The sequence below is a fragment of the Haliaeetus albicilla genome, chromosome 2, assembly GCF_947461875.1.
Source record: "Haliaeetus albicilla chromosome 2, bHalAlb1.1, whole genome shotgun sequence".
In the NCBI taxonomy this organism is placed as follows: Eukaryota; Metazoa; Chordata; class Aves; order Accipitriformes; family Accipitridae; genus Haliaeetus; species Haliaeetus albicilla.
In genome coordinates, this window is record NC_091484.1 from 19,558,254 (window position 1) to 19,571,508 (window position 13,255).

Genomic DNA, 13,255 nt, shown 5'->3' on the forward strand with positions numbered 1-13,255 from the left:
CTTTCTTTTTGGAATTCCAGAAGAATCAGCACTTCCCTCACCCACTGTAAGAATCAGCTTCCATTTTTTAATCTACCTTCCCTGCACAAAAAAGGATAGCATTCAACAACGTAATAAAGGTGTTTCACAGAATATGAAACATATTGAAACTTACAAGCTTGCCATTTTCTGTATGATCAAACTGTCCGTGACATATACTGAAAGGTTTAGAAAGCTCAGATACTACTAAACATGTTTTTCTCCAGTTCTGTACAATTTGGAGCCAGGATGCTGGGTGCAGAGGGGTAACGACAGATAAATCAACTACTGTAGACATATGTGCACACAAGTAACATAATAAAATACCAAGCGCTTATCTCTTCTGCACTGTCTGGCATCCCGAAAGCACACGGGGCTAGAGATCAACTAGATGCCAATGGGCATAGAGGCCTGAATCTCCATGTGCGTGCACATGGACTTTGGAAACAGTTCCCACTAGACAAAGACTCTTGGCTATGAAAGGTATCTTAAAGGAAAAGGCTCTAACCAGAGTGGAAGTAAGCCTCTTTTCTGTCAGTTCCATCAGATATGAAGCATCAGTGCAAAGTCATCTCCTACTCATTTAGGACATGGTGGCTAGAGGTTTTGGAGATCCAGGTCTTTAACTATCCTATTGTCCATCTTCAAACTATTTAAATAGGTCATTGCTCAGCATCATGCCTGTGATTCCACAGAGTCACTTTCTAACAACAATCTTAAAAATATATGTTCCACTAGATGTTTCTGCCATCTTTGCCTCCCCATTTGTCTAGAAAGCAAGGTGCTCCTAGAAGCTCAATACAGGTCCCAGTCACAGAAGAGTGACCAAGTAATGACAAGACACAGCAAAAAGCCAAGCATAAAAAAAAAAGCATTAGGCACGCTCAATAGTTACAGTAAGTCCTAGACCAAGTGCACATCTAGAAGCAAACCCTGGATGCACAGCAGGATTCCAAAAGTGGAGGCAGGGCAGAGAAGAGCAGGCAAAGAGCCCTCAGACCATTCTAGAACAAGCAATACCCAACATGGTTGTGATTATCATGCAACTTCCACCGTGAAATTCCACCAGATTTTACCAGGAATTTAATCTCCAGAGAAATTCACCGGTTATGCTAACAGAAGAAGCAGGCAGAAGTAGCTGAGTGTGGTGAATACAGATTTAATAAAATAAATAAAAATCAGTGCAATCACATTAACAAACTATAAATGCAGACAAGCTACAAACTTACCTTAAGTAAATTCCCTTTTTTAATTTCTTATTCTTGGCTTTTGAACTGAATTATCTTTATTTTAATGATGTGCATAAAATTGGAAGTTATATTCAGGAAGGCTTCATCTATACAGGCTGCACTGATACAGTTGTGTGTACAACATATGTGATTAAATCACAAAGACTGATTAATTCCTGTATTCTCAACTAGCAATTTCTCTAATGAGCCTCAAAACCCTATAAATTTAGATATGAAAAATATTTGAATACTGTAACTGACCAATAAACCCCTATAACAGAAGGCTCAGAGGAGATGGGCAAGCGTGATATGCCCATGAAGCTCAGGAAATAAAGTAAGGTGTGACTAACCACAGCTGTTGCAAAGAGGCTAACTTTACCTCAGCACAATGGGGACTGGAGGGCGGCCTTTGCTTTGGATAAACAACTATATCAGTTGAATGGATCAACTGGTGGTGTGTTTCTCCCCGATTTCATCAAAAGAATGTGAATGCCTGAGTTAGCCAGACCAGCTTGGGGGGATGCATATGTGGCTCAGCCCAACATATGAAATGAACAGCCAACAAAATTTCAGAGAGCAACAGGCTTGAGCTTGTTTCAACCCATGTATTCCTTTCCGGCGACTGGAGATGCCCAGCGTCGTGACAGTGAGCATATTACAGAGACTGGTAATGGGAATCACATTGGTATTACAACTGAACTGTGTAACGCAATTTCTGTATTTTGGTATCTGTAACTTACAAAATATACCGAAAACATAGTACAAATATGTCATTCTGCTAAATCGGAAATCCCACATCAAATATCTTCAAATACACATGTTTTCTATTAAACATTACACGCTCCATATGTGGATTATCTAAAAGAACTTGGTCAGAGAGTATTATACTCTGACAAATACCTTTATGGGAAATAATGCTGCTTTCTTAGAGCAACAAGTGCCAACATTCATTCAACACAAACATCCATGACCAATTTGCAAAAAGGGTATTTTACTTGCCACTGCAAACAGCTGTCCCTTCTCACCCCCAAAAGGTTGAGGTCTGCAGACTAATGAGCCACTTGTTTTCTACCAGGCACTGTTTGTTCAGGATAAGAAATTCTTTTTGAAGGCTTTGAAGTTACTGTCTACTATCTTCATTTGAATGGACTCCTTTGGAAAAGTGTGATGATTTTTCATTTCTGGGGAAACAGCTGCAGCAACCCTGTATTCTAATACTCAAATAAATTTGTTCCCATTCAACAGTATTTTAGTTTAAACATTTTACCAGGAGTCCCCACATCAAAGTAAGTGCACACAGAAAAGTTCTGTCTCTAAAAAAGCAAAAAGGAAAGAGAAACACTTAGTTTGCATTAATGAGTTATCCTTGCAGACTAATTTCTATCCTGGGAGGTCACATAGTTTCAGACCCTTGCTATTGTGTGTTATTTTGTAAGACTTTACAGAAACCTAGCACAGACACTACCTGATAACCAAAGAAATATAAAATATAAATACCCAAATTATGAGAACAACCTGCTAAGCCACCCTGTAAGCCTGAAAAAAACTGCCTTGTATTCAAGTACTATCTCAGCAGTGCTTAGGACTTTCACTATGGCCAACAACCAGCCATAATGCAGAACTGTGCTCCTTGGTACACAACACTTCTGCATTTCTGACCAACTAAGAAACAGAAATCTGAATACTGGCACCAACCATCTTAAATCTCAAGGTCTGCCCAATCTTAAAAGTTGTAAAATATTTAAGAGACCTATCCCAAATACCATCTACTTCAGACAGTGTAATAAAGACTAAGATGTTCCATTTAACATCCAACTTATTAATTCTACAGTAGTCTATAAAGCTCAAGAACTATTTTCACATACTAGAAATACCTTCTAAAAAACCATTTCTCCAAGTAACACATCTTACTCCTTCAGGATGCTTCACCATGTCTTCTTTAATTTAAAAAATAGAAAAGGAAAGTAGGACATCTAGTTCAACTGAGGCTACCAGCAATTTTCTGTAATTGTAGTATATTCCATGTGGTTATCTTGCAAGCCTTGTGAATGACAACTGCCAGCTCTCTAGCTAGAGAAGGTATTTCACAAAAATGATACCTTAACCTGACTGCAGTGTTGTAGACTGTAGGAGTAACAAAAATCCACCTCACCTTCCTTTAGCTCATTTATGTAGTATGCAGTTGAAACTTAAGAATGCCAAACATTCAAACTTCATATTCAGTCACTACAAAACATGAAAAACATTTAGAGTATTTCTGTATACTCTGGAGGATGTACTATGATGAATTTAAAGCCTGGTTGGTGAAAGCCTTGAGGTGGCATCAGAGTTACCAAAAATGCATTGACAAACACATCAGACCAATCTGTATCTTGTTGGGCAAAACATTCAGCTTTGATTCTTCCTGTTAAAAAAAACTCCTTGAACACTGGAAAAGTCTGCTTGAACATTTCATATATTTGTCACTACTTACTAATCAGAAGAACAAAAGATACAGAATCCTAAACACACACTAAAATGATCAAATCAACACTAGTGCCTTGATAAAAGCAAAGTTTATGTATAATAGCACTGGATCAGTTCAGAAACCATCACCCAAGGAAGACAGCACCGGTGGCCATATCTCACTTCACTCCAAATAGCATATTCCTCTGCTTAAATCCTGATTCACACAAAGCCTTTTAGAAGTTGAAGGCCAAAAGACTTTGGGTCTAGATATCAGTCATTTGTTTTGCCAAAGAGTTGCTAACTTTCTAGAAGAGAACATTTAAGCTTCGAAATAAGATCATATGGCTCCTCTCCAACAGTCTGCTTCTATCTCATAACACCTTGAAATGTTGAGCTTCTCAAAATGAAGGATGGCACTTGAACAGCAAACACTAATAAAGAATTTTAGCACGCTGTGATATACTACTATGTATCCACAACAAGTTCAGACTTTAGTTGCCATATAATTGTATTAAGCAAAAATACCAGTAGAAATACTTGCTCAGTATTTTTTGTTAAAATGAAGCTCCAAGACCCAATCATTGATAATATCCTTGACAGCTATGCAGTTACTTCATAAAGTGACAAAATAAAATTCTACATTAAAAAAAATCCCAAACTTACTGTTTACAACAGTTCTCAGAACAAGCTAGTGTCAGTGTCAATTTAAATGCAAACATAACTCACTGCATAATTACTCCACTTACGGTAATAAACTTTCTTATAATTAGTATCAAGAAAGCAGCAACACTATTGACCAAGCTTTTTTTTGTGAATTCCGTATGCAGAAAAAAGTGCTGCAGAAAATTTATGACTTAAAAATATTTTTAAAGACTTTGTAAAAGACTCTGTAGGCTGCATCTGCTAACCCATTATCCATTTTATCCCTTCTAATTGTTTAGAGTAGAACATTTACAAAACAAATAACTAGAAACAGATGCCTGTCCCAAATTTATATCTTAATTACTGTGTTTTATTTTCCTTCTCTTCTCCACATTGTAACTGTATCATTCCTCCTAGCTTCTACAAACCACATTGCAAATGCCAATTTTATCACTCAGTGTCAATTAGGTATCACCCGAACTCTTTCACCAACTCAAAAGCAGGTCTCACAACTAAAATCTACTTACTAACTTATTCGACTCCTGCAAAATTCCACCATGGTCCATAGGTGATTTTATATTGAACTGAAGCCATGATTACATAAAGAACTGAGTCAAGATAATGGTCTGCTTACGCCAATAGGAGAAGGTCTCACTCCTTTGTCCCTCACTGTTTTCTACATTAACTGGACACTCCATGAGCCCATTCAACTTACTAATTCAACAGAAAGCTGTCCAACAGGGGGCAAGGGGAAAGAAGGGTTTGGGCTAACCTTCTGTCAAAGCTGGCTTGCCAAGCCAGACAAACTCAACAACCATGACAGCCAACACAACACTTACAGTTGAAACACAGCTCAGAGTAGATCTTCTTTCAGCAGTAATGTGACCATTTCATTCAGTCTGATAGAAGAGCATCCCGGGATCACCACATACTTGCCACTCTTCACCAAAAAAGCAAGTAAAAATGTATTTCTCTTATTAAATTAGCTACCCTAAGAATTGTCTGCATTTCCCTTACACTACTGTTTTTCCTGACTCACTAAGAAAAGATTTTGCCATAGACTCTCCACACAAAGCTAGCAAAATAACTAAACATACATTCTGTGACATCTGGACTCAAGTAGACTCCATGTTAAACCACTTCTACATTATTATAGATTAACATTTCTGATTTATCTGCATGAAAAAAAAAGGGTAAAGGAAAAACTGAAACTAATGCTCCATCAACCAGTCAACAGATTAAAAGATGACACTGACTGTTCAATTAAAAAGAAAATCTATGTTTCTAATGCAAGACAAGTGCTATTTTAACTTAGCAGTTATTTAAGTTATCAAAGCACTGTTAATAAGATAGGAAGGTATCTACTAGAACTGGTCTTTAGTGAAGACTCTCCACTTACTAAAAAAGAAAAAAAAAATGTCTTCTCTCACCTTATCCTCCAAGTTGTCCTGGTTTCAGCTGGGATAGAGTTAACTGTCTTCCTAGTAGCTGGTACAGTGCTATGTTTTGAGTTCAGTATGAGAAGAATGTTGATAACACTGATGTTTTCAGTTGTTGCTCAGTAGTGTTTAGACTAAAGTCAAGGATTTTTCAGCTTCTCATGCCCAGCCAGGGCACAAGAAGTTGGCACAGGACACAGCCAGGGCACCTGACCCAAACTGGCCAACAGTGTATTCCATACCATGTGACATCCCAACTAGTTTAGGAACTGGGAAGTGGGGGTGGGGAATCGCCGCTCGGGGACTGGCTGGGTGTCAGTCAGCGGGTGGTGAGCAATTGCCCTGCGCATCATTTGTACATTCCAATCCTTTTATTACTACTGTTGTCATTTTATTAGTGTTATCATTATCATTATTAGTTTCTTCTTTTCTGTTCTATTAAACCGTTCTTATCTCAACCCACGAGTTTTACTTCCTTTCCCGATTTTCTCCCCCATCCCACTGGGTGGGGGGGAGTGAGTGAGCGGCTGCGTGGTGCTTAGTTGCTGGCTGGGGTTAAACCACGACAAAGTTAAACAGAAGAGATGTGACTTTTTCACCAACATAAGTGTAAAGAATTGGGTTCTAATTTTCTGCAAGCTGCGGATGGTAAGAAACAGTAATCAATGAATACCAAAATTCTTGTTTCACCTATTAGTTTATTAAGAAATCATCTACATGTCAAAAGGACCATGAACTGCTGTGATAACACCAACTCCATTTCAGAATTTCTAACATTTTCCATGACAAATTTCATTCTGATTATTTTGGATATTACTTTCATGAACAACTGATGATGCCACTCTGGAACAATTTAAATTGTTTCCAAGTCACTGCTGCCGCAGGCATCCCTTCCCCCTCTGCTGTCAGTTGCATGTACACATACTCTACCCCTTCATCAGTACTTACAGCTGCCTAATCTATCATGAGCAATTCCAGGGTGCTAACTCACTGCCCTCAAAAACCAAGTTCTATTCACTGATCTTCAATCTGTTACTTTAACAGCTAAGTCTATTTTCACCATTTAAGAAAAACACCCATGAAAATCATTAGAAAATTCAACTGCACTTCAAGCACACGACAAACAAAAACAATTCACATCACATAATCCTGAGATGACAAGAACTAAAGCATCTTTTTTCAAAGAAAAAACAAATTATTGACTTATATCTCACTATTCATCCAATTATCAAAATTATCCTGAAATTACTACTGACAGACTATAAGCTGAAGTTAACAGTCATTTTTGAAGATTAGCTGAAATTAACTAGGACTCAAAACAATGGAGATTAAGGAGGATTTCAGAATCACCACATGATGTTTTTATTACTTACTGTGAGTCTGGTCTGAGTTTTTGTACCAACCTTCTACACAATTTTGGGAAAAACTTTTTGGTTTACAGGTGAGAAAATGTTACTCTGACCTCTTCTGTTAGGCACTTAATGATCTGAAAACAAATGCTGCAGAAGGCCTTGGTAACAAAACAGTACTCCTATTTAACAATTTGTATTTGTAATCATAGTCTGACCTCAGAGCTGAGAGGCTCAAAGTTGATGTAACCTAAACTGTATTCTTTATTTTTCTACTAAAAGGCAGTCTTCTACAAGACAATCCTCAGTAGGACAAAGAACCTGTCACAATCTAAAAGATCATGATAAAAGAAAGAAAAAAAAAAATCAACCTACGACTACAGAAAATTACTTAAAACAGCCCAAAGGCATCAATGGAGAGATCAAAAAATTACAAAGCCTAGTTTGCACTCAGAGTTCTGTTCTATGCAAGTTCTCTTGACTGCCTACAGTTTAAGAAAAAGCTCCGTTTATGGAAATAAGTCACAAAATTCTATCTTTTCAAACAGAAATACAAACATTATTCCTCTAAGTCATAGTTATATTGAGCTAAGCAGAAGTCTTCCTCTGATGGGAAATTCTCTCTTCCCCATTACCAAGAGATACATGAATATTTGCGGAAGTTTAGTCATCCCAACACAAGACAGGAACCACAAAGCCTTGGGACAAAACATTAACTAGCTTAGAGTAAACATACAGTACTGCTTAGGAATACTGAATTAACACAGGAAAATATCAGTTTTCCAAACCATCTTATCACTTCCTAATCTTGAATATTCATCCAAATACAGGGGAAAAAAATCTGCCATCTGTTGCTCAATATCCAAACTAAAGAAACCTTTCAAACACAAACTTGCAAAACAAAAAAAAAAGTTGCAAGTTATTCTAACTGCAATATTTGTTCTACAAGATTACAAAGATTCTTCAACTGTCTCCTGAAGAAAGTACATTAAGGATCCTCTCAAGAGTGCTGAAAAGTTCCAGTATGAAAGCTGCTAGTGTCTAGCTGTCTCAAAATATCAAACGGATAGAAAAAAGAAGGGCTCAGAAGCACCAAGAACACCAAAACAGACAGTAGTAGATATATGTGCCTGTTTGGAGACTCAATTATGAGACTAGCGAGGGCAGGGGAAGGGAGTGGAAACGAAACAAATGTTAAGAGAACCAACTCAGTCTTTTTATTCATACTTTCCTCCTACCCACAGGAGCCTACTCCATTTTGAAAGCCCTCAATAAACCACAGCATTTATTTTTGCCTTTGAAATATGCATCTGATCATCTTTTATTTTTCCCCTAGATAGAGCTTTTTTTATGCTACTTCTATCATACAAATATTACTAGTTTTTAAACATAATTTATATGTTCCATAAGAAACTTAAGAAGTGCCATCTTTGTGTTACCAGCATTCAGAAAAATTAGAATGGGCCACACTATCACATGCAACTTGATTATAAACTACATCTGTGATAGACTGTTTATTTGGTAATAGAACTAAAAGGCATTATTAGTCTTCCTGCCATTTTGGGTTTGGCACACAAATGTCATACAGCTGCTTTTTCTCCCCCCTCTAAGTGTACTTCTATACAATGGTATTATGTCTACTTTGCTTCCCCCACCCCCAGTACTGCCCATTCAAAAACCTTTTACTTGCAACACAGTGACCGAAATATAAAGGCATTGACACTACTTCTATCAGCTACCTAGCCTCACAAAACAAAGATCAATCTTCTAGAGATGCTCCCCCACACTCCAAAATTCCTTCTACCTAACAAGTTCTATGCTCTTTATTACAAATATTCAGTTGGAAGACATGATCAATAGAATTAAGAAAATTCTAACATTATTTTAAAGTTAGAAAAGAGTTCTGAAATGCCAGATTATAACAACACAGATTTTCAACATAGGCTGGACTTCACAATTACTTTAACTTTCCAGTCATGGAAGACAACCGTATTTCAAAACAGAATATCCAGCCACAGAAAATAATTTAGTCTATCCCACAAACTCAATCCAGTTCTTTATTCGTGTTAAACTAATAAAAAAGCACCTCTCTTTTCAGAATGGGGTAGGAGGAAAAGGAGCTCCTATGTCTCACGTAACAACCTATAGCAAAGGAAATCCAAAAGCTACCTAAAAAAAAGAAAAAAATCCATCTAATATCTTCAAAGAATAATGATGACATAAGGGGGGGGAAGAGGGGGGAATCAACACTTATTTTTATTATTATATATGTAAGAAAAGAACACATTTCAGGGATTTTTCAACATGCAGAGTCAAACAGAAAGAAAAAAAAACCCCAAAACAAAACCAAAAAAACCCCAATGAAGCTCACAGTCACCATCACCAGTGCAAAGTGGCCTTCAAGTTTCCTAGAGCATAAACTGAAGACCAACATGGAAAAACTGAAATAACTCCCTGGATTAATTTCCAAACTAGACAAGAAGGAAAAAGCATAATAGTGCAAATTCTTTCAGTACATAGAGTTTACAACTTCATACCATATCTTTCAAGTGGAAGAACTCAAAACTTCAGTGCCAAGAGAGCAAAGGTAAGTCATTTTTAAGAACGCAAAGTATACACAAAAATATTTCAACACAAAATGCAATTAACGCTTCTCAATTTCATACTGAAAGATAAAATTTAACAAAATCATATAATCCAAGCAAATATCAAGCAACTAATGCTCAGAAGCCCCTATCTAAATAGATTTCTATTCCAAACACATAGAGCACTAAAACATGCAACAGATGTTTTGAATATCTGTCAAGAGAGAATAAAATCTGTCTGATAACTAGTTCAACAAGCAGTAGTACAAATAAAGAAAAACAATGGTTCTACAATTCTTAAGCTACAAAATGCAGATCAAAACTCCTACCACGATATTAATACACAAGAGCAACCCTGCAAACCCCTGGAACAGTAAAACATACACACGCACCAGTAGGAGTTGTCACCAAATTGCATGCAAAAGTCCTCTTAGCTCCAATGAAGTCAGTGACTCTGATGAGACCTTTACCTTCATTTTCCATCGAAACTGTACTTGAGTCGATAGTTACAAAAGTCTTTAGCAACAGCAGCACTGGAGCAGGAGCTGAAAGGTGAAGAGACAGATGCCCCAAGATCCCAGGCAATCACACTGCTCCCTTGGCCCCCACCTGCAGCAACATCTGCAAGAGAAACTAGCGCTAAAAGGAGGAGAAAAAAAAAAACCACACCACAAAAACAAACAAACCCCCAAAAAACCCCACACAATAGCCGAACCCCACAGGTTTCCACCACCTTTCCACTCACGCCAGCGCGGAGCAGCACACGCATACGGGGAGCCCGCAGAGCTGTCAGAGGCCACCAAGGATGAAAATTAGTTGCCCAGCAGCTACAGGAACGCAGAGCAGCAGCGCCGCCGCCTTCCTCTCGCCACAAGCGCCTCGAACAGACTCGTCCCATCCGGGGAGGGGCTCCGCATCGAATGAACGCCCCACACCTAAAAATAAACCCTCACCCCAATTAATCCCCCCGCCGCCCTGCCCGCATCCCGTCTCCTCAGCGCCAGGCGGAAAGGGAGCAGCAAAGAAAGCGGCGGCTCCCTGAAGCGCGGCGGCTCCCTGAAGCGCGGCGGCCCCGGCGCTGCCCGCGGCAACCCCCACGCCGCCTCCCTCAGCCGCCCCGGCCCCGCCCGCTCACCCTGTGGCGCACGCCGCCGCAGGAAGCGGGGCGATGGTGGCGTGGAGGGGGAAAGAGGCGCAAGCAGCAGCTCCTTCACCGCTGCCGCCTCGCCGTGCCTCTCACCTCCGTGATTGGGCGCAGCAACGCCGGCAGCACAGCCTCATCCCCACTCCGCTCACTTCCGCGGGGGGAGGGGAGAGGCAGCGGACGGGGCGGGGCGCGGCAGCGGAAGGGCGGGCGGATTTCCCCCCCCCCCAACCCTCAGCGCGCGCACAGGCGCCTGCGCCCCGACAGGGCGGCGGCCGCTGATAGAGGCGGTCAGCCTCTCTGTCCCCCGACCTGGCACTGGTGGCGCGGGCGTAGCGGCCTTCAGCGACAGCCCGGGGCGAGTTTCGCAGGCTGCCGGAGCCCCACCCAGCGCAGCGAGACACGAAAATAAACGCGTTTAAACGCCCCAGACGCTACTGGGAGTTCTGGAGGAGCCCCCGGTGTGGAGGCCTATGCCGCCGGTGCCTGCCCCCGCGGCGAGGTCGCCTCACCTCCCTGCCCGGGCAGAAAAAGCACGTTACCATGAGGAAGATGGAGCCGCGAGCAGCGTTGGGCAGTCGGAGAAGTCATTGGCCCTGCCGGCCTCTGTGCCAGGACTGGGAGCCAAAGGCAGCCCTCCGGGCCTGCGCCCTGGGCTGGTTGTGGGTTTTCCCACAACCAATTTGTTTTCTATCCTGTAATGCCCACTCGCTTCAGAGGTTGTCTTTGCTGCAGTCCATGCTGTGTGTCTCCGAAGAAGTACTTGTATGAAAATAAGCATGGGCTAGCCACAATTTTTACACCCAGACTCTATTTGTAGTCCAGTTAGTTTTGGATCACCAGACAAATTATTGTGTTCTTTCCAATGTTCACCAAAAAAAAAATAGCAAGACTCCATACAAAATTGTGACTACTTTAAAAGCTGGTTTTAGCTACCAGTCATGTAATCACAAACCCTTATCACTAGTTAAGTACTGTGGGGAAAAAAAAATGCTTTACCAATTCAATTATGTTTACTTAGACACCAAAAGGATGGTATTTGGAACTACAGTGTTCCAATGCTGAGCTCCAAGGCTCAGGAAGTTGTTAAAAGTAATTTTCACTGATACAATAAATTTTATATTTAAGGTACGATGCACAGCATAGTAAGAACAAAATACCTTTTGACTTTCAAGGTCAAAATCTAATGGAGACATGCTAATTGTAGGCTTTACCCCTCATTTCTAAAGGAGCATGACAACATGGTCCAAGAAATACAATTGCATTGACATCTCATGATTAACAACCTGTCACCTTGGCTTTGTTTTTCTTAAGCAGCAGAAGAAAACAAAAATCAGTCTTTGTCAGTTCATAAGAAGCATTTAACACAACTAAATTTAAAACATTTTAATTAAATCTCCCAACCCATAATAGCATGCCTCTATGAATCCCTCAGCTAAACAAGGTGAAGTTAGAGAACATACATGCTTCTTTTGAAGCTCTTGAAGATAAATTTGTTAGAGTGCTAAAATAATACATATTTGTCAATATATATTGAGAGGTAAAGAAGAGTTGCAAGTGCTGACAAAGTACAGGCCCTAGGAATTTGCATTCAGGAAAATAAGATGACAACGAGCAGGTTAATTGCTTGAGAATACCTAATGCATGATTTCTGACCTGTCCAATATAGGTGCCATGTTACTTGAATATTTCCATGGTTACTCCATGAAGTATCCCACTACAAGTAGGTAGCACTGTCATTGTAGCAATTGTAGCAATGACTCTTCTCCAATATACATGTTTGTAAGGCTACTTGTAACACTAGTTATGATGTCTCAATTTCAACATAAAACTGATGCACAATAACTCATTAGAAAAAACAGTTACTTTGTTAAAATAGATAGCTCTTGCTTTCAGATGTTACTGTTCAATAAGAAAAATGTATATAAATATTTCCATGAAGAAAAAACCCATAGCCTGTAGGTCCTAATACTGTTTACATCCACAACCTATTTAGACTTCTTTACACTATGCTGTGAAAAGGTTTTGGTGAGAAGATTGGAAGGGAGTTCTTGAACATAACTGAGCTTCTTTACAACTGGAGCTATTGAGATCTAAGTATCTGTGACAAAGTCTGCCTACTAAGAAACATCCTGTGTTCATGTGTCTTAAAAGAGGAGAAGAAAGTCAAAAGCAAGCCCTACTGTATAGAGAGAACGAAAAAAGAAGCTTTATGCCTGGGGCTTAATCTCTTTTCCATTAGCATACATCTGCCAATCATACATGCCTGTGATGCTGCCAGGCAGTTGGGAAGCACCTTTTCTGCATTATACCAGGACTATATCCATCCTTGAAAATTGTATTACTGTTTCTGCCATACTCTACACCTACAAACGGTGGTTTGTAATAAACAACGCTCAAA

The 13,255-nt window shown here is 39.8% G+C and overlaps 1 protein-coding gene across 3 annotated transcripts in view; it reads right to left on the reverse strand.

Annotated features, from left to right (window-relative positions):
- Window positions 1-11,066, reverse strand: part of ATP2C1 (ATPase secretory pathway Ca2+ transporting 1) — a 53,035-nt gene extending 41,969 nt beyond the window's left edge. Inside the window, exons 1-2 of one of the 3 annotated variants that reach the window (XM_069808940.1) lie at window positions 10,951-11,066; window positions 10,181-10,331 (exon numbers count right to left, since the gene is read on the reverse strand). In XM_069808940.1, the coding sequence (XP_069665041.1) occupies window positions 10,181-10,186 (6 nt within the window). In that variant the 5' untranslated portion in view covers window positions 10,187-10,331; window positions 10,951-11,066. Of the gene's footprint in view, window positions 1-10,102; window positions 10,332-10,845 lie in introns of all 3 variants that reach the window. The other 2 variants (XM_069808930.1, XM_069808951.1) reach the window with 2 other exon arrangements.
- Between the last annotated feature and the right edge of the window lie 2,189 nt (window positions 11,067-13,255).